The sequence below is a fragment of the Salvelinus fontinalis genome, unplaced genomic scaffold (genome assembly GCF_029448725.1).
Source record: "Salvelinus fontinalis isolate EN_2023a unplaced genomic scaffold, ASM2944872v1 scaffold_0070, whole genome shotgun sequence".
In the NCBI taxonomy this organism is placed as follows: domain Eukaryota; kingdom Metazoa; phylum Chordata; class Actinopteri; order Salmoniformes; family Salmonidae; genus Salvelinus; species Salvelinus fontinalis.
Genome location: NW_026600279.1, coordinates 236,047 through 256,421, shown reverse-complemented (window position 1 = coordinate 256,421; position 20,375 = coordinate 236,047). Strand labels below are relative to the sequence as shown.

The 20,375-nt window shown below is 43.1% G+C and overlaps 2 protein-coding genes across 2 annotated transcripts; one reads left to right on the top strand and one right to left on the bottom strand.

Moving 5' to 3' along the window:
* Positions 1-40: 40 nt before the first annotated feature.
* On the top strand, positions 41-2,214 carry LOC129842828 (cyclin-dependent kinase 4 inhibitor D-like). The gene is made up of 3 exons (XM_055911491.1): positions 41-565; positions 924-1,093; positions 1,527-2,214. The coding sequence occupies exons 2-3, from the start codon at positions 950-952 to the stop codon at positions 1,917-1,919; spliced, it is 537 nt and encodes a 178-aa protein (XP_055767466.1). The 5' UTR covers positions 41-565; positions 924-949; the 3' UTR covers positions 1,920-2,214.
* Positions 2,215-9,495: 7,281 nt separating this feature from the next.
* On the bottom strand, positions 9,496-20,056 carry LOC129842837 (volume-regulated anion channel subunit LRRC8C-like). Its single transcript, XM_055911508.1, has 4 exons — positions 18,436-20,056; positions 15,375-15,523; positions 12,997-13,130; positions 9,496-12,728 (listed from the first exon to the last, which is right to left on the bottom strand). Exons 2-4 carry the CDS (start codon positions 15,513-15,515, stop codon positions 10,547-10,549), a joined length of 2,457 nt encoding a protein of 818 aa, XP_055767483.1. The 5' UTR covers positions 15,516-15,523; positions 18,436-20,056; the 3' UTR covers positions 9,496-10,546.
* Between the last annotated feature and the right edge of the window lie 319 nt (positions 20,057-20,375).

The window sequence follows — 20,375 nt, the reverse complement described above, 5'->3', positions numbered from 1 at the left end:
GCTATGAATGTATTGTTTTATATCATCCAAAATGCTAGCTGCTATTTTAGCCAGAAAGTATATAAAATCACATATCAAACGTTTTTCACACCCATTGGCGCATTTTTCTTCAATAACCCGCCTTTTTTTCTACATGACTTTGGAGACTTACTATCAAATTTCTGACTTTGGAGATTTACTATAACATTTTAGAAATATGAATGAATGTACTTTGAAGACATCAACGTCCGCAAAATTGCCCGCCTTCTACGCTATGGCTTCTCATTGGTCGACTCAACTGTTACCACAGTGATACTGTAGCAACCAGTGACTGTATGGTGGCAACCAAGTCATTACTCCACCCACCTCGCCATTCAACGCGCTGATTGGTCGAGATACGTTCTGTCCAATGTTTGTAAATGTTGGTTGGGTAAACGGTAGCGTAGTTCTCAGCGCGCAAATTAAAGGTCCTGGAGCCTTCAAAGTTATTCAACATTTACCTGCTGTGATTTATTTCAAAAGTATCTCGGAAAAGGGACAGAAAAGAAGAGCCAGTAACGGTCGGGATCTTTTCAAAACAGACAAGGTAACTAACTACCTTTTCATATGAGTTTTGATATCCCCTTTGAGACTGCTAGCTACTAGCTAGCATTATTATCCTGCGCTACTAGCTAGAATTGGGCTCCACAATTTCTAAGAAATAACTTTGTGAAGTGTGTGTAATATATATATATATATGCATTTTGTTCTCACTATGATGTGTTGGTTGAACTACTCGCAACTAGCTTGTTAACGTTTGCTGGTTGGGGATAAATGATAGTGAGCTAGCTAACGAGACGAACTGGCTAGCGTAGCTAGACTATAACAGTTGATTACAATTAGATACTGGGTCGCTATTTCTTCTATTAGATACTACTCAGCTATTTCTTCTATTCATATTTTAGGGAGAAAATATAGAAATCCGTCCACAATGGTCCTGAGTCAGAGTGATGCGGCCAAGAGCCTGACCGCTGCCGCAGCCAAGGGAAATACGGACGAGGTCAGGAGGATGCTAGGGCCGGAATGCAGAGTGCACCCCGACACTGTCAATCAATTTGGCAAGACCGCTCTACAGGTAACCAACTTCCTCATTGAACTTTCATTGTGTCCTAGCCTGTAATTTTACGACTCAAACTGTTGGCTTTGAATGTAATATAGGTAGCTAACTAAGTCTGTGTGGGTGGGAGAGGGAGACAACAACAGATCTGTCAGCCCATGGTTGCTTCCTCAGAATGGTTTATACAGTGAAAACCAGAGTTAAACTATTTTCTTTGAAGCATCAAGTAACAACCTTGTCTATTGCTCATTAATAGCTAAAGTGTTGGACAACAATTCTGACAAATGTACCTAACCTAGCTACCTATATCCTTTATAATTACCCTACATAAAATTAAATTGTTACAATCCCATGAACTCTCTCCCACTAGGCCTATGTCAAACACTGCATCATGTGATGAATAACATTTGGTAACGCCCTCTAACATCAAGTCTCCTTCTGTTCTCCCTAGGTGATGATGATGGGCAACTCCAACGTGGCCAGCTTACTGTTGGAGCACGGAGCCGACCCAAACATCACAGACCGGCGAGGAGTCTCACCGGCACATGATGCGGCACGCACTGGCTTCGTGGACACACTCCGGGCTCTGGTGGAGTTCGGCGCGTCAGTCAACAGGCCAGACCACACCGGCACCCTACCCATCCACATCGCTGTCCGAGAGGGCTACCGGGACGTCATTGAGTTCCTTGCACCACTCTCCAACCTGAAACACCCCAACGCCAGTGGAGAGACAGCGGTGGACCTCGCCCGAGCCTCATCGTCATGTACACCGGATGTGGTGGAGCTTCTAGAGAGACAGCTGGAGTCTAAAGTGTTCTCTCACTCCCCACCTCTCCCTCTTTAGGAGTTAGATGGACTCTACCACCAACCCCCCTCTCTATGCCAAATTGGATGGTGCATAGACTCCCCTTCTACACCTACCTTACCTACACTCTCCTCTCAACCTGGTGACTTGAATTCATTGATGTAAACTTTACTTTGTAAAGTATGATTTTTAGTAACTGGTCGAGGTTGACTTGTGTTTACCGTCCTGTTTTGGCAGCTTATGGAAGAATAAGTATGATGGACATTATTTGGACACCATTTTTGCACAGAGCAAAGCACCTTTTTGATGGTAAATTTGACCCCCCCCCCCCCCCCCCCCCCCTTTGATTCAGGAGTGCACACTTGTACATGGCTTTATTATTGAGTGTTTGTGATGACTTATATTGCATTATTATTCCTCATTGTGAAGGAAATTGAACTTTGATTTTTTTCAAACGTTGATATTTTGACTTGACATGGTGTACCCCATGATGACTGCATCGCATGGTAGTTGTGTTTATCTTTGAAAACTTGTCTTTTATTAGGCATATTTTGAATTTTTGGGAATTTTACATGTATTTATTTATTGAAAATATTCTTATGAACTTTTGTAAATAGCTACATTTATTGTCGGTTTTGTTTTTTTGAGATGTTATTTATATACAAATACTATTGAAAATGAAGTATTCATTCCTTCTTGGAAGACTGAAGCACAAAATAAAGTGTTTAACTTGACCTTTTTCTTTTTTGCTTCTATTCTATGGGACTTGGCTAAAGAGTTACTGTTGGTAAAATAGCAATAACAGGTTATACATTTAGAATTGTCTGACTATTAAAATTCAGAATCTTGATAAAAAGTATCTTCTATATTATTACACCCATGAAGTCCATATACAAGGGTTTTGATGACCAGTGCAGTTCTCTATTGTGGCCACAGGAGGTCACTAACTAGAGTTGAGGAGCCAAGAAGGGAGGCAAACCCATAGAGATAGAGGACTTATCTTTAGATCAAATCAAATCAAATTTTATTAGTCACACATGGTTAGCAGATGTTAATGCGAGTGTAGCGAAATGCTTGTGCTTCTAGTTCCGACAATGCAGTAATAACAACAAGTAATCTAACCTAACAATTCCGCAACTACTACCTTATACACGCAAGTGTAAAGGGATAAAGAATATGTACATAAAGATATATGAATGAGTGATGGTACAGAACGGCATAGGCAAGGTGCAGTACATGGTATAGAGTACGGTATATACCTATGAGATGAGTACTGTAGGGTATGTAAACATAAAGTGGCATAGTTTAAAGTGGCTAGTGGTCCATGTATTACATAAGATGGCAAGATGCAGTAGATGATATAGAGTACAGTATATACATATACATAAGAGATGTGTAATGTAGGGTATGTAAACATTATATTAGGTGGCATTGTTTAAAGTGGCTGGTGGTACATTTTTACATAATTTCCATCAATTCCCATTTTTAAAGTGGCTGGAGTTGAGTCAGTATGTTGGCAGCGGCCGCTAAATGTTAGTGGTGGCTGTTTAACAGTCTGATGGCCTTGAGATAGAAGCTGTTTTTCAGTCTCTCGGTCCCTGCTTGGATGCACCTGTACTGACCTCGCCTTCTGGATGATAGCGGGGTGAACAGGCAGTGGCTTGGGTGGTTGTTGTCCTTGATGATCTTTATGGCCTTCCTGTGACATCGGGTGGTGTAGGTGTCCTGGAGGGCAGGTAGTTTGCCCCGGGTGATGCGTTCTGCCGACCTCACTACCCTCTGGAGAGCCTTACGGTTGTGTGCGGAGCAGTTGCCGTACCAGGCGGTGATACAGCCCGACAGGATGCTCTCGATTGTGCATCTGTAGAAGTTTGTGAGTGCTTTTGGTGACAAGCCGAATTTCTTCAGCCTCCTGAGGTTGAAGAGGCACCACACTCCGAGGGCCCTCACCTCCTCCCTGTAGGCCGTCTCGTCGTTGTTGGTAATCAAGCCTACCACTGTAGTGTCGTCCGCAAACTTGATGATTGAGTTGGAGGCGTGCATGGCCACGCAGTCGTGGGTGAACAGGGAGTACAGGAGAGGGCTCAGAACGCACCCTTGTGGGGCCCCAGTGTTGAGGATCAGCGGGGTGGAGATGTTGTTACATACCCTCACCACCTGGGGGCGGCCCGTCAGGAAGTCCAGGACCCAGTTGCACAGGGCGGGGTTGAGATCCAGGGTCTCGAGCTTGATGACGAGTTTGGAGGGTACTATGGTGTTAAATGCTGAGCTGTAGTCGATGAACAGCATTCTCACATAGGTATTCCTCTTGTCCAGATGGGTTAGGGCAGTGTGCAGTGTGGTTGCGATTGCGTCGTCTGTGGACCTATTGGGTCGGTAAGCAAATTGGAGTGGGTCTAGGGTGTCCGGTAGGGTGGAGGTGATATGGTCCTTGACTAGTCTCTCAAAGCACTTCATGATGACGGAAGTGAGTGCTACGGGGCGGTAGTCGTTTAGCTCAGTTACCTTAGCTTTCTTGGGAACAGGAACAATGGTGGCCCTCTTGAAGCATGTGGGAACAGCAGACTGGGATAAGGATTGATTGAATATGTCCGTAAACACACCAGCCAGCAGATCTGTGCCATTATAGCGTCTGTGATAGGGAAAGGGGGGTACCTAGTCCGTTGTCCAACTGAATGTATTCAACTAAAATGTGTCTTCTGCATTTAACCCAACCCCTCTGAATCAGAGAGGTGTAATCGACATTCACGGCGCCCGGGGAACAGTGGGTTAATGAATGACAGATTTTTACCTTGTCAGCTTGCAGATTCGATCCAGCAATCTTCCGGTTACTGGCCCAACGCTCTAACCACTAGGCTACCTGTGGCAGCGCTATTGAAGCTACAACCCATAGGAATCCCCACCCAGTTGACTTCTTTAAAATAGTGGGAGCCCTCAATGGCAATGTTCATGCTGAAACGAGTTATATCCACGAGTCTTCTCTATCTCTACAGGCAAACCTGACTAGGTGCAGGTGTCCTCATAACACTTTTGAGATCACAATGTGGTGGTTTCATGCAATTTCAAGAACCTTCACAAATTCATATGATTATAGACAGAAAATATTTTAAGGCTTAAGAGTCTTCTCTTCGTGACTGTCATACCTTTGTATTGTAAACCCAGTCAGTTGTGTTATTAATCTATTGTATTGGCATTTCTAAAACCTCTTACATGAGGCCTTTTGACACGGCATTCTCTTAACTCTGGCCTAAGGAGGCTGTTAGCCCTGGGCTAAGGAGGCTGTTAGCCCTGGCCTAAGGAGGCTGTTAGCCCGGGGCTAAGGAGGCTGTTAGCCCTGGGCTAAGGAGGCTGTTAGCCCTGGGCTAAGGAGGCTGTTAGCCCTGGGCTAAGTGCAGTGTGAATGTGGCTACAGAGATAGAGTACACTTCTAGATCGAGTACTTTACCTGAGGTAACATTGTCCATTGTATTCTGTTTTGCACTCATGAGTGTTAACTCCAAGGTGAGTCAACAAGGACATTTCTAATGACTCCACAATGGAATGTACTACACAGAGAAAACACAAAGGTAACGGCAGATATCTGGACATATACGCACGGACGCATGAATGAAGGCCCTGTTTGGTTAAGAGTGGTCCAGGCAGTTTACCCAAGTCCAGGCATAGAAGGGCACTGCCTGGCACAATGGATGTGTTGTTTTCCTACAATATGTGCCACAAGCCAAAATTCACCTAACAAAACATCCAAAACGTTCTCTTGACAATGGGGGGAAATAATCTGATCCTAGATCTGTGCCTATGGGCAACCTGTATTTGGGGCTGAAATAGTGCTTAAGCAGTATGGTGACATAATGATAATGTTATGATAACAATGAACTTTCCTAGTCTGGCTACCAGTAGGTTTAGCTATCATTCCACTCCTTGCCACTCCTTGTCATGCTAAACATCTTTGCCATATGACACGGAGAACAAGGAGTGGAGCGTTAGATAAACAGACTGGTACCCATGCTAGACCTTTCCATCATACCGGTTCAATTCCTGTATATTTAGCATGCATGATGAAGTAATATAATGAGTCATTATGAGCTTATCACATCTGTTAGGATAGGAAACATTGACACAGTTCCTGCCTCCCAGATATAGCCTGGTCCCAGATCTGTTTGTGCCGTCTTGCCAACGCCTATGGTCATTATCACGCCAATGACCATAGGCATTAACAACACAGCACAAACAGATCTGGAACCAGGCTATCCCAGATATACAACACGCTGAGTAACTTAAATCACGCAGTTGGGACACATTTCTCAAGTTTGCTGGAATTAAATTATATTGCTGGGAGGCAAATAGAGGAAGTATCTTCACCTAGAGGTGATGAGATCAACATCCTATTTGTGTAAATATTGCATTAGAATGGCCAGACCTGTTGGCTGGTACACACCGAAACAAACATAACATGATACGCATTCAGAGACTTGTGCTCGTGCTCTACTTGCTAAGCAGCACAGTTTAGAGTCAACACCCAACCTATTACCCCTTCCAGGAACAATCCCTAGCCCCTCCTGTGTAGATCTGATAGTGATTTGTTAGGTGTAAACAATACGATAAGAACTCCACCCAGCCTATTAAAAGGCCAGAAGAAGCAATTACCATACTTTGTGCACCTATCGAATTCTATCAGCTCTAGCGGAGTGTCTAGGCCAGAGGTTAGGGCTCCGTTAGGGCTTGTCTATGGCTCTGTCTCAGGGGTTATTCAACTGGGTTGTGTCTGACTAATCCTGGACGTCATTTACAAACTCCAGATCAACCTTTAACTGACACTAAAGGGAAAGGAAATGATTGGCAGAGAAGAGAGGGACGCGTGTGTGTGTGCATGTGCATACCACGGACACACTGGTGTGACAAACAGTGCTGTCTGCACACCTTTGGAAATTTCCACTGGCTGCTCTCTATCTCTCTATCCACTCCCCCACCTTCTAACCTAGCCTACTCCCCTACTGTAGCTCCAGCACGAACAGGGAAGTGCAGTTTCCCCCCATTGGCCTTGTCTGTGATTGTGAGTGTGTGGGCTGGCCTGTGTGATTAGGTATTACTGAGGTATGTATGTTCCTGGCTTGGCTGATATGAACACTTGTTATGGAGACAAAAGGCAGGGCATGACTGGGTTCCTTCTACAGGAGGAGAAACACAACACACTGACAACAGGAACGCTTTGGTGTTTGTGTGTTAACATGGCGGTGTCTGACCCAGTCCATTGAGGCATTGTGCAGTAACTTGCATCTGTAAATAATCAGATCAATGGCCTGATGCCTTTTGTACATGTCTGTGTGTTCTAAACTGGCCCCTGATACCTCCTAGCAGTGTTGTAGTACTCCAGTCTAGGACTGTGACTCGACTTGGACTCAACCAGTGTTGACTTGGACTCGACCAGTAGTGACTGTCAGAAAACCTCTAATTGAACATACTGTACTAGCTACAACAGCAAATGTTAGAGAGCTGTGTTATCTAGTTATCCTTACAATTTGCAACATATTAACAGATTTGACATTTAAACATTTTTTGAACCGCAGCTTTTAGCACTACCATGGGACTCGTGACTCAACTCGTGACTCAAGTATAAAGAACTTGCAGTCAAGGTTTAGTGACTTGACTACATCCCTGCCTTCTAGTACTATCACTATAGTGTAATACCGTAAAGTATGCAACCTGTTGAAAGAGCTGAGTCCTCATACTGCTACAGTATTACTACAGTATAGTACTGTCAGCTGACTCCTCATACTGCTACAGTATTACTACAGTATAGTACTGTCAGCTGACTCCTCATACTGCTACAGTATTACTACAGTATAGTACTGTCAGCTGACTCCTCATACTGCTACAGTATTACTACAGTATAGTACTGTCAGCTGACTCCTTATACTGCTACAGTATTACTACAGTATAGTACTGTCAGCTGACTCCTTATACTGATACAGTATTACCACAGTATAGTACTGTCAGCTGACTCCTTATACTGATACAGTATTACCACAGTATAGTACTGTCAGCTGACTCCTCATTCTGCTACAGTATTACTACAGTATACTACTGTCAGCTGACTCCTCATACTGCTACAGTATTACTACAGTATAGTACTGTCAGCTGACTCCTCATACTGCTACAGTATTACTACAGTATAGTACTGTCAGCTGACTCCTCATACTGCTACAGTATTACTACAGTATAGTACTGTCAGCTGACTCCTCATACTGCTACAGTATTACTACAGTATAGTACTGTCAGCTGACTCCTCATACTGCTACAGTATTACTACAGTATAGTACTGTCAGCTGACTCCTTATACTGCTACAGTATTACCACAGTATAGTACTGTCAGCTGACTCCTTATACTGATACAGTATTACCACAGTATAGTACTGTCAGCTGACTCCTTATACTGATACAGTATTACCACAGTATAGTACTGTCAGCTGACTCCTCATTCTGCTACAGTATTACTACAGTATACTACTGTCAGCTGACTCCTCATACTGCTACAGTATTACTACAGTATAGTACTGTCAGCTGACTCCTCATACTGCTACAGTATTACTACAGTATAGTACTGTCAGCTGACTCCTCATACTGCTACAGTGTTACTACAGTATAGTACTGTCAGCTGACTCCTTATACTGATACAGTATTACTACAGTATAGTACTGTCAGCTGACTCCTCATACTGCTACAGTATTACTACAGTATAGTACTGTCAGCTGACTCCTCATACTGATACAATATTACTACAGTATAGTACTTTCAGCTGACTCCTCATACTGCTACAGTGTTACTACAGTATAGTACTGTCAGCTGACTCCTCATACTGCTACAGTGTTACTACAGTATAGTACTGTCAGCTGACTCCTCATACTGCTACAGTATTACTACAGTATAGTACTGTCAGCTGAGTCATCATTCTGCTACAGTATTACTAGAGTATAGTACTGTCAGCTGACTCCTCATACTGCTACAGTGTTACTACAGTATAGTACTGTCAGCTGAGTCATCATTCTGCTACAGTATTACTAGAGTATAGTACTGTCAGCTGAGTCCTCATTCTGCTACAGTATTACTACAGTATAGTACTGTCAGCTGAGTCCTCATTCTGCTACAGTGTTACTACAGTATAGTACTGTGTACAACCCTTTATAGTGCTGACCTTAGATTCAGCCCTCATTTATTTCTTAACATTGGTTGTGTGACTCACATGCTGAAAAGGTAGTCAAAACCACAAGGGATGACAATAACAAAGGAATAAGGAAGCTTCACTTGGGTCCACGTCATTCACTCATTACAGGTGCATTGTAAAAACGTTGTGAAATACATTTCTGCATTGCCTACCAGTGTCATCATTGTGTTGTTGTGGTGCACTACATTGTAAAATAACACCTTTCACTTTGTGAATGTACTGCAGTGTATCATAATGAAGCCTACAGTATTACTGTATATGATTAGCTAGTTGAATTGGCCTCCATCTAGTTTCAACTGATATGCATAAAACACAATGAAAAACATTCATTCAATGAGTTACTCTCCAAGTCACTCAGTTGATGTGGGAAAAGGTCAAACTCCCAAGACACCGGCATTGAAAAGATTTCACTCTGCGTTTGTCACATCTCCATGACAGTGATACAAGAACCCTTTGTGCTGCATGAAACAACCAGTTGAACAGGATACAGGATCCCCATCCCTTTTACCCTCTGGCTGGATGCAACTGAAGTTCTCTCTTTAGAGATCTCAGAAATATATGATTCCTCTAGTCGGACACAACTAATCTAGCAGGTAAATAAATTGAACAAGAGAGGTATAATCTTTGAGAAGAGAGAAACTGATACTTAGATGTTCTCCTCCAACTACCTTGTATCATGTGCGTTCATATCACCCTCCATCCTTTCTATGGCATAAAACAGTAACTCACTTTGCCAGTTTTTCTCTGTAAACTTAAGGCTCTAATCAATCAATAGCATGGAAATTCAGAGTTAGTGGAGGCTGCATTCACGGTAAACTTTGCATTGGTCAGCTCAATCGGGAATAACCTTACCAGTATTTCTAGTGTGCAATACACTTCAGTGATACAGATTGCATAGTGCCCTTAACAAGCCTGCAAGACAGCCTTCATGAGCAACGATGTCCAAGCCACCAGCAAGTTAAATAAAAAAAGAGAATCATCATATGACATACGCTTTAAGGATGACATTTCATCAAGGACAATTTGATAGACATCTTTGTATTAAAAAAAACATTTTAAAAAGTATAGTCATGGCAATAAGTAGGTGAACATGATTTGAAGATGATTTGACCAAAATATATTATATTTGCTAATTATTCTATTGCTATACTGTATGTCCCTCCAAAAAGTCCTTTCTTGAACCTTATATGCTACGGTATGTCCATAGTTCCCACCTTACTTGTCCTCTCGTACTTTCGGGCTCTTATTTGCCTTTAACAAAGTGAATCCCTCATGTCCTCACAATTGCAAACCCACTCAGAGGTCCAATCCTTTCCCACGGAGCTGACAGCTCTGACCAATCAAGTGTCACCAAACCTGAACCTTTATCCTATCTCTCAATTGTTGTCAGCAGCCTATGCACCAGCAGGAGTAAAAAGCCCTTTAAAGTAAGCAAAGTAAGTGTCTCTCAACTGTCTTTCATCCTGCTCCGTACATCAGACGGCAGTAGATCCAGCAGGTTGTCCTCTACCACAAGATTACTGGTCTTCAACAGGGGACAGTCCCCTATCTCAGGAGGTAGAGAGTCTAGTCTGTTCCCCTTGAGCTCCAGGCGCACTAGCTGGGCCAAGTTAGCCACCCTGGGGCTAAGCGAGAGCAGGCAGTTGTTTCCCAACGCCAGGGTCTTGAGCCTCTTGCAGGAGAACAGCTCCTCCGGCAGCTGTTCCAGGGAGTTAAAGGCTGCTGAGAAGAACTGGAGACTCTGGAGTATCCCTACCTCAGCTGGTAGCGACGTGAGCTGGTTGTGGGACAGGTTCAAGTGCCGGAGCTTGGTGCAGTAGAAGAGACGTGACGGAAGTTTCCGGAGCTTGTTCCAACTGACGTTCAGCGTCTCTAAGGACTTTAGCTTAGCAATGTGCTCAGGGATGTAGGTGATGCCGTTGTGCCAGAGACGAAGTGTTACCAGGCGCCGGCAATGTTGTAGACTCAAGATCTCCTCTACTGTCGTCAGCTTGTTTTCCTTCAGGTCCAGTTCCTGCAGGCTTGACAGGCTGAAGACCGCACTGGGGATGCGCTCCAGCTCGCATCCTGTCAGCTCCAGAGAGGCCAGGTTGGTCAACTTCTTGAGGCTGCTAAAGGCTTGTAGTTTGAGGCCCTCATTATAGATGCAGAGACGCTGGAGGTTGACTGCCACATCCCCAACACTCGGAGGGATCTTGGTTAGGCGGCTGCGAAGCGTCAGGACTCTTAGAGCTTTGAGTTCTCTCAGGGAGTCTAACGTTGCACTGCGGGAGAGTTCGTGGGTCAAAGGGCCACTCAGGTGAAGCTCTTCGAGACTCTGAAGTGTGTACATCCACATTGGTACCTGCTCCAGTCCTTCAAAGGCTAGCCGGAGGACCTTGAGGTTCTCTCTGAGGTGGGTCAGGGCAGCCAGGTGGAGCTTGGCTGGGCAGTGGATGAGGGACAGCTCCTGGAGAGAACCTAGCTGGATTACACTGGAGGAAATAGTCACGTTGTTTAGCAGCTCCAGTTTGAGAGATTCCACTTCAGGAACATCGAAGACGGTGTCGGGAAGACCCGGGAGCATGAAGAGATGGAGTTCCTGACGGTTGTCGGCGTTCCGGGAGAGGCGTCCCCGCAGCTTCTTGCCGGGCCACTCGTGGTTGAGGTTGACCTGGCGAAGACGGCTCTCGCTGACCTCGGAGAGAAAGACGGCGAAGCGTTTGGAGTAGAGCGCATCGTACTGGTCGCTGAGGTGGAGGAGGAACGCAAAGTCGTTCTTGACATCTGGGATGTCGTTGATACCCGTCTCCAGTCTAACATGCTCAAAGGAGTACTCTTTAAGAGGTCGATGGAAGAGCCAATAGAGGGTGTAGATGCACAGAAGTCCGTAGACTCCCACAAAGCAGATGTAACAGTAGCACAGCTTGGAGAAGAGGTGGGCTTTCGTGTGGTTGCAGCAGTAGATTTCGAAGCCGGTCAGCTCCGGAGGAACTGAGCAACGAACTACAATCTCAATGTTGGGGACCAATGCAGCGCTGTAACAGGTGATGAGGACAAACTTGAAGACCTTGAGGGAGGTCTGGAGAACGTACATCAGGTAGAGCAGATCTGCCTCCTCCACATGCGTTCTGAACTTCTTCACCTTCTCGAACAGAGCTTTAGCCTGCTCCCCTTCCTTCTTGTCCAAGAGTGAATCCGCTGGCTGTAGTTCCGGGTTCTTCTTCTCTGGATTTGACTTGATGGACGACTGCCGGAGAAGTCCCACCATCTCCTCCTCCACCCCTGGCTCACTGTCCGGCGAGGCAGCGAACGCCGATGCCATCGACTTCGACATGGTGTTCTTCCTCCATATCACCATCTTTTCCTCGCCACGCTCCTCAGACACCTCACTCAGCGCCCGGGTGGTCCATGGCGAGTCGAAACACTTCCCCAGGATGGTGACAAAGATCTCGATCTTGGACGACGTCCCAGGGAACTTGAACCAGAAGCTGCTGGCCACCATGAAGATCAATGTGTGGATTACCACCAGGTAGGGGAAGTACTTGCCGTACCAGTGCACGGCTCGTTCGTAGCAGTAATGGTTGACGAAGATGTACTGGTGGATGTCAAGGTTGTTCTTGCGTCCATACACCTCCCGGATGATGGGGCTGTAAAAGAAGAATTTGGATAGTCCATCTGTAGATGCTGTACAGACTATCAGTAACATTTGAACTAACTATCTACTAACCTCGCTCTAACCCAAATACTATACTCTAAACGTAAACCTTATTCTAAACCTAACCCTAACCTTAGCAAGAAGTTACTTATCAACAGATCCAAACTATCCAAATATGCATGTGTCTTTTTGCTTTATCTGGCCACCAGATTTCCCACCTTAGGAGCTGGGATTCTAACCTCTAGCTCTAGGCTACCTACCTGACGGGCTTGACTAAGGTATGGTGCTCCCATGTCTCGTTCTCGCCGTGGCCGCGGATGTGGCTGCAATCGATGGCCTCTGGAGTTGAGCTGGAGAAATGGCTGGGAAGGCAGGAGATCTTCTCCTGGGTGAGCTATGATGGAGAGAGGGAGGGAAAAAGAGAAAGAGAAGCAGAGTGAGTGCTATTGGAAAGATTAGGTAATGGAACAACATGCAGAGTAGCCACCTACATAACATAAGGCTTAGATTTTGGGGATCTTTTTCTTTCCTGTTCCAGTTGATATCTAACAGCCATGGGTTCAAATAGTATTTGTTTTCTTTTAAATACCGCTTGAACCCAGGTCTGATATCAACCAATGATTAGGATCGTGTGATGAGAAGATGACATATTAAATACAGAGTTAGTGACCTGATTCCAGGGGAAACATTGGTCGATTTAGCAGCGGCGGTATATATCATAATATAGGGGAAACACTAGTTAATGTGTCTCTCTTTTCCCTTCCCACTTGGAGGTCACCACCACTGATAAGAATGCTTTGTTACGTGGCAGGAGTAGATTCAAACAGGACACACTAATCAAATCTAAAATGTTTTCATAATCCAGGGCCAAATGCTTTCTACATATGATTGTACATTAATTCTCTTTTTAAGTTGACCTCACATATCACTAATAACAGGTACATTTATTACATTTAATTTACATAAAGTAAGTAATGCCAAGTATTTTTATTTCATATACTGTAGGCACACCTATTCTTATCGCTACAGGCTACACACTGCCAAAACCTGTCTAGATCCAACAGTTCCATTAGATGCTTACATTCAGCTGTTGCAATGATGCCCCGGGGGCTAATCTGCTATGTGCTTTAAAGACGCACTCCAGCTATCTTTTGAATTTTTCCTGTTGAAAAACAATATCTCAAGAATAAATACAGTAATATACACACACTTAAGGGTAAAAAATAATGTTTTGAACAAAATAGTATTTTTTTTGGACAAAACTGCAAACTTCAATAGTTGGCCATCATTACTCTGACTGATGTCATCGGCCTCCATAGCCTCAAGAACTAACGGTGCTGAGGGTGCTGCAGCACCCACTGATAAATCACAATAAAAAAAACTAAAAATATTAGAAGAAAAATACCCCCCCCCTCCGATTAGAACGGTGCCTTACAAAAGCTTGACTTTCTCAGGTGGGTCAGCCTGAATTTAAAATGGATTCAATTCTGATTTTTTTGGTCACTAGCCTACACACAATACCCCAGAATGTCAAAGTGGAACTTTGTTATTTTTCTTACAAATTAATCAAAAATGTAAAGCTGAAATGTCTTGAGTCAATAAGTATTCAACCCCTTTGATATGGCTAGCCTAGATAAATTCAGGAGTACAAATCTGCTTAAGTGAACAAGTCACATAATAAGTTGCATGGACTCACTCTGTGTGCAATAATAGTGTTTAACATGATTTTGGAATGACTACCTCATCTCTGTGCCCCACACATCCAATTATTTCTAAGGTCCCACAGTCGTGCAGGGAATTTCAAACACAGATTCAACCACAAAGACCAGGGAGGTTTTCCAATGCCTCGCAAAGAAGGGCACCTATTGGTAGATGGGTAAAAATAAAATAAGAAACAAACATTGAATATCTCTTTGAGCATGGTGATGTTATTAATGACACTTTGGATGGTGTATAAATACACCCAGTCACTACAAGGATACAGGCGTCCTTCCTAACTCAGTTGTCAGAGAGGAAGGAAACCATGAGGCCAATGGTGACTTTAAAACAGTTACAGAGTTTAATGGCTGTGATAGGAGAAAACTGAGGATGGATCAACAACACTGTAGTTACTCCACAATACTAATCTAAATGACAGAGTGAAATGAAGGAAGTCTGTGCCAGAATAAAAATATTCCAAAACATGCATCCTGTTTGCAACAAGGCCCTAAAGTAAAACTGCAAAAAAATTGAAAAGCAATATACTTTTTGTCCTGAATACAAATTGTTATGTTTGGGACAAATCCAATACAACACATTACTCAGTACCACTCTCCATATTTTCAAGCATAGTGGTGGCTGCATCATGTTATGGGTATGCTTGTAATTGTTAAGGACTGGGGATTTTTCAGGATACAAAAGAAATGGAATGGAGCTAAGCACAGGCAAAACCCTAGAGGAAAACCTGGTTCAGTCTGCTTTCCACCAGGCACTGGAAGATAAATTCAGCAGGACAAAAACCTAAAACACAAGGCCAACTCTACACTGGAGTTGCTTACCAAGAAGACAGTGAATGTTCCAGTTTTGACTTAAATCTACTCATCATTCAATGAAAATGTATACCTTCATTGGTAGTTAGTTTGTTTGAGTTTAGTCTTACCTGTAAGGTGCATCCGAACACTCCAATCATGAGCATGGCGATACATAAGTATTCCGAGAACACATCCCACCATGGCTTTAGAACCCGGAACTCGGGGTTCTGTGATGAGGCAAAGTTCCGGAACTCAGTTACTGGTATCATCCTGATCACTGTAGCAAAGTGAGGAAGAAGTGGAGGATGCAGAAAGAATGAGGAAGTGACCAGTTGAGGATTAAACCAAAAATAAGCATATCATAAGCAACATATGACTATATCATAATGTATGGATTTAGTTATAGTCACTATATTACAAAGTATCCATGTTTAATGTTATAGTAAGCCTGCTTCACATTAGAAGATGCAGGTTGACGTTTACTGTCATGAATTTTGCCCTGGAGGCAGAACCGAACAATTTCCGCTATATGGGCAAGCTGTAAAGTCAAAATTGACTATATTGTAAAAATGAGCTTTTTGGTCTGTATTTAAAGTTAGGGTTAGGGATTAGGGTTAGCAGTGTGGTCAAGGTTAGGGTTAAAATCTGATTTTATGTCTTTGTGGCTGTGCCAGCTAGTGACCACTCTGCAGAGCTGCCTACAGGGTGCCCCAGTATCTGTGCGTTAGAGACCTCTCTAGCACCCAGGAAGCTCCGATTCAAACTCCCATTCACCAACTCTGAAAGCGTTATAATGTCAAAATATGTTTGTGACTCACCAAAGAGTTTCGCTGAGCAACTATCTTCATTTACCCCCGTTACGGCCGGTAGGTACTTTCAAATAAGGTCTAAGTAAACATTTACAAGCAATTTTTTTTGGAATTGCATACCGGCCGTTACGGGAGTAAATGAAGATAGTTGCTCAGCGAAAATTTGGTGAGTAACGAACGTACATGGACAATTTATTAGGTACACCTATTGAGTATCGGTCGGGCCCCGCTTTGCCTCCAAACAGCCTGACTTTTTCGGTGCATGTCATTCAATTGTTGCTCAATTGCTATCAAGGGACCTAACTATTGGCAGGAAAAAATTCCCCACACCAGTACACCACCGCCACCAGCCTGTACCGTTGATACCAGGCAGGATGGGGCCATTTTGTTTGTCGCACCATTTTCTGTAAACTCTAGACAGTGTCATGCGTGAAAACCCCAGGATGGCGGACGTTTCTGAGATACTGGATCTGGCGCGCCTGGCACCAACGATCATACAACGCTCAAAGTCCCTTAGGCCACTCGTTTTGCCCATTCTAACATTCAATCGAACAGTAACTGAATGCCTCGATGCCTGTCTGCCTGCTTTATACAACAAGCCACAGCCCTGTGACTAAGGAGCGATCCATTTTGGGAACAGGCTGGTGTGCCTAATAAACTGGCCACTGAGTGTATTTTGACATTATGACTCTTGCAGGGCTGGTGAATGGGAGTTTGAATCTGAACTTTCTGGGCATTAGAGAAGTCTCTAACCTCCAGGGCAAGATTCATGACACTAAATGCCAACCTGCATAGAAAACTCATCTTACACAAAGACTGGATTATAAGCAACATGCCTCGACCTGATAATAACCTATAATTTAGGAAGAAAGATTTATTTTGTGTTTTCGAAAGGGGTTGGGGAGGGAATAGAATATGTTTCTCCTGAGGTGTCTCCTACAGTATCTATCAGCCTTGCATTGGAAAATGAGTGGCCGGCCTGTAACCGGAACTGTAGTCCAAAGTGGACAAAGTACACTGAACAAAAACATAAACGCAACATGTAAAGTGTTGGTCCCATGTTTCATGAGCTGTAATAAAAGATGCCAGAAATGTTCCATATGCAATAAAGGCTTATTTCTTTCAAATTTTGTGCACAAATTAGTTTACATCCCTGTTAGTGAGCATTTCTCCTTTGCCAAGACAATCCATCCACCTGACAGGTGTGGCATATCAAGAAGCTGATTAAACTGCATGATCATTACACAGGTGCACCATGTGCTGGGGACAATAAAAGGCCATTCTAAAATGTGCCGTACACAATTCCTAGAAGCTGAAAATGTCCCAATTCTCCCATGGCCTGCATACACACCAGACATTTCACCCATTGAGCATGTTTGGGATACTCTGGATCAACGTTTACGACAGCGTGTTCCAGTTCCCGTTAATATCCAGCAACTTCGTACAGCCATTGAAGAGGAGTGGGACAACATTCCACAGGCCACCATCAACAGCCTGATCAACTCTATGCGAAGGAGATGTGTCGTGCTGCATGAGGCAAATGATGGTCACACCAGATACTGATTGGTTTTCTTATTTAAAAAAATATTGTTATTTAACCTTTATTTAACTAGGCAAGATCCATGCCCCTAACTTTTTTAAAGGTATCTGTGAACAACAGATGTATATCTGCATTCTCAGTCATGTGAAATCCATAGATTAGGGCCTAATGAATTTATTTCAATTTACTGATTTCCTTATATGAACTGTAACTCAGTAAAACCTTTGAAATGTTTGCATATTGTGTTTATATTTTTGTTCTGTAATGTATGACAAGACAACAATGGCTGATAGCTAAGAGAGGTCTCTAAGGAAAGTGATACAGTTGAGGTAATCATATCTTGGGTGTTTTAAATTCAAGAGGTACATGACCATTTCACAACAGGCTTAGTAATTTTGTCTCCCTCGTGTCAGTGTATTTAAAGCAAATAGCCTAGCTAATGACTGAGAATGCAACTACTTCATTCTGAAAACCTTACTTATATTGACCAAAACCATAAACATTTCGACATGCTTTGTGAAAGTATCCTACACTTTTATGACACATGTATTACAGTACACTACACAATGAATCAGGAAAACACAGCTTATTGCACATGAGCCAATTGATTTTACAGTTCGTTATGGTCTCTGCCATACCTTGTGAGAAAAGCATCTGTCACACAAAATTGAAGACACAATTTTCGTTTACAAAAGTAGTTTGTAATCTTTTTCACATAATCTATTTTCAAAACAAGTCATAATTTTTTTTTTTTTAAAGTTCAAATGTATGAAAGATAAAGAATACGTTTAAAGAACCAAAAGTTCTCAAATATTTCTGATATGAATTGTTTCAATTTACCTGAGCTCGTGCGAGATCCACCGGGGGGTAGTCCGCGAGTTTCCCTCCTAACAAAAAGTATCAGAACTCCGACCCATCGCTGCCAGCAAGTTAATAGGCTATTGAGGCGGGGAAATACTTATTGTTTTCGGCTTTTAGTCGATGACAACATGGACCCAAGTTTAAGTTTGAGATAGTTGTTTGAGTGTGAGGTGTCGTTCAGTAGCCTACCACCCACACAGGATTGTCGAAGTCCATACAGGTAATGCAAGCCTTCCGCCTCCTAAAATACGTACGACGCATCGACGCTTAATCTTACTTTGACTTGCCCACCCAGTGACAGTGTGGCAAAAAAAATCTACGGATGTGTCCATTTTTTGCTTACATAGGCTATTAAATAGGAATGTCACCTTGACATTGATCTAGAATGAAGAGAAGTGCATCATCATTATTATTCAGCATTTTTTGTTTCTTTCTTGGTCAGTATAATCATTTATATAACTCAACTCCATACTTTTCAATGGAGCCGAGTTGCGATGAGGGTCGGCAGAGGGTACCTCCGACTACATTGAGTCAGTATCAGTCGATACTTGCAGTAATGCCCATTCTTTAATGTGTACCTTGTAACTATTTGGCCTGTGTAACTGCGTTATTTATTTGGGTGCTGCAACCATTAGTTAAAAAAAAAGCATTTTACGCGACCTCCACCAAGGGAGCCATTGAGAAGGAACAGCTTAGTTTTGTCAGGGGATGCATAGAATGCCATTTTTTTTTAATATAAAAACTATGGATTGCAACACCCACTTACAACTCAATAACAATCAGGACAAGCACAAGTACACAGTTAGCGTTAAATAATTTATCTTTATAAAATTATCCATAAGACTGGCAGTGCATGCTCGAAGTGGCAAACTTCAAACTCCATTGGATTTCGCGGCGCAATTTTACAGGCATCTATTAAAATGCTATTTTTTTGCAAAAACTATAGATTGCAGCACCCAGGGACAATAACGCAGATAACCATCTGCAAACCCAAGCGTCGACTGGAGTGGTGTAAAGCTTGCCTCCAATGGACTTTTGAGCAGTGGAAACGTGTTCTCTGGAGTGATGACTCCCTCTTCACCATCTGGCAGTCCTACTGACGAATCTGGGTTTGGCGGATGCCAGGAGAACGCTACCTGCCCCAATGCATAGTGCTAACTATAAAGTTTGGTGGAGGAGCAATAATGGTCCGGGGCAGTTTTTCATGGTTCAAACACCATTGGGATGAAATGGAACGCTGAGTGCGAGTCCAGCCTAATTGCCCAACATCAGTGTCGAACCTCACTAATGCTCTTGTGGCTGAATGGAAGCAAGTCCCCACAACAATGTTCCAACATCTAGAGGAAAGCCTTCCCAGAAGGGCGGAGACTGAAGTAGCAGCAAATGGGTGTACAAACTCCATATTAATTACCATCATTTTGGAATGAGATGTTCGACGAGCAGGTGTCCACATACTTTTGGTCATGTAGTGTATATGGAGTTGAGTTTAGGCTACTTATCTAAATCTACTGTAGCCCAGTGCCTATTTTGCATACCGCTGCCAGATTCACCAAGGGAATGCGAAATGTCAAGTCATCATGAATGGCCAGTACTTACACTTAATTACTTGGTTTATAGCCTACAGTTTGTAGTTACATTATAAAATAAGAAATAATATTGAACAAATATGAAACAAACCCTTAATAGTAAAATATGTTAACTATTATTTTAATATTGCAAATTTAATCCATAATCCACATCATCAATGTTATCATCAGTCATTTGTGAAATCGTGGCCATCTGGTGGTATGACGAAAATCTGTGTTTAGGCGCCATCTTGTGGCAACATGATGCAGATCATAGAGTTTCTAAACCCAGAGGAGCAATATTGCGAGACTTCCGGGAACGCTTGTGAAGCAGACCAGGTCGGAGTTTGGCGT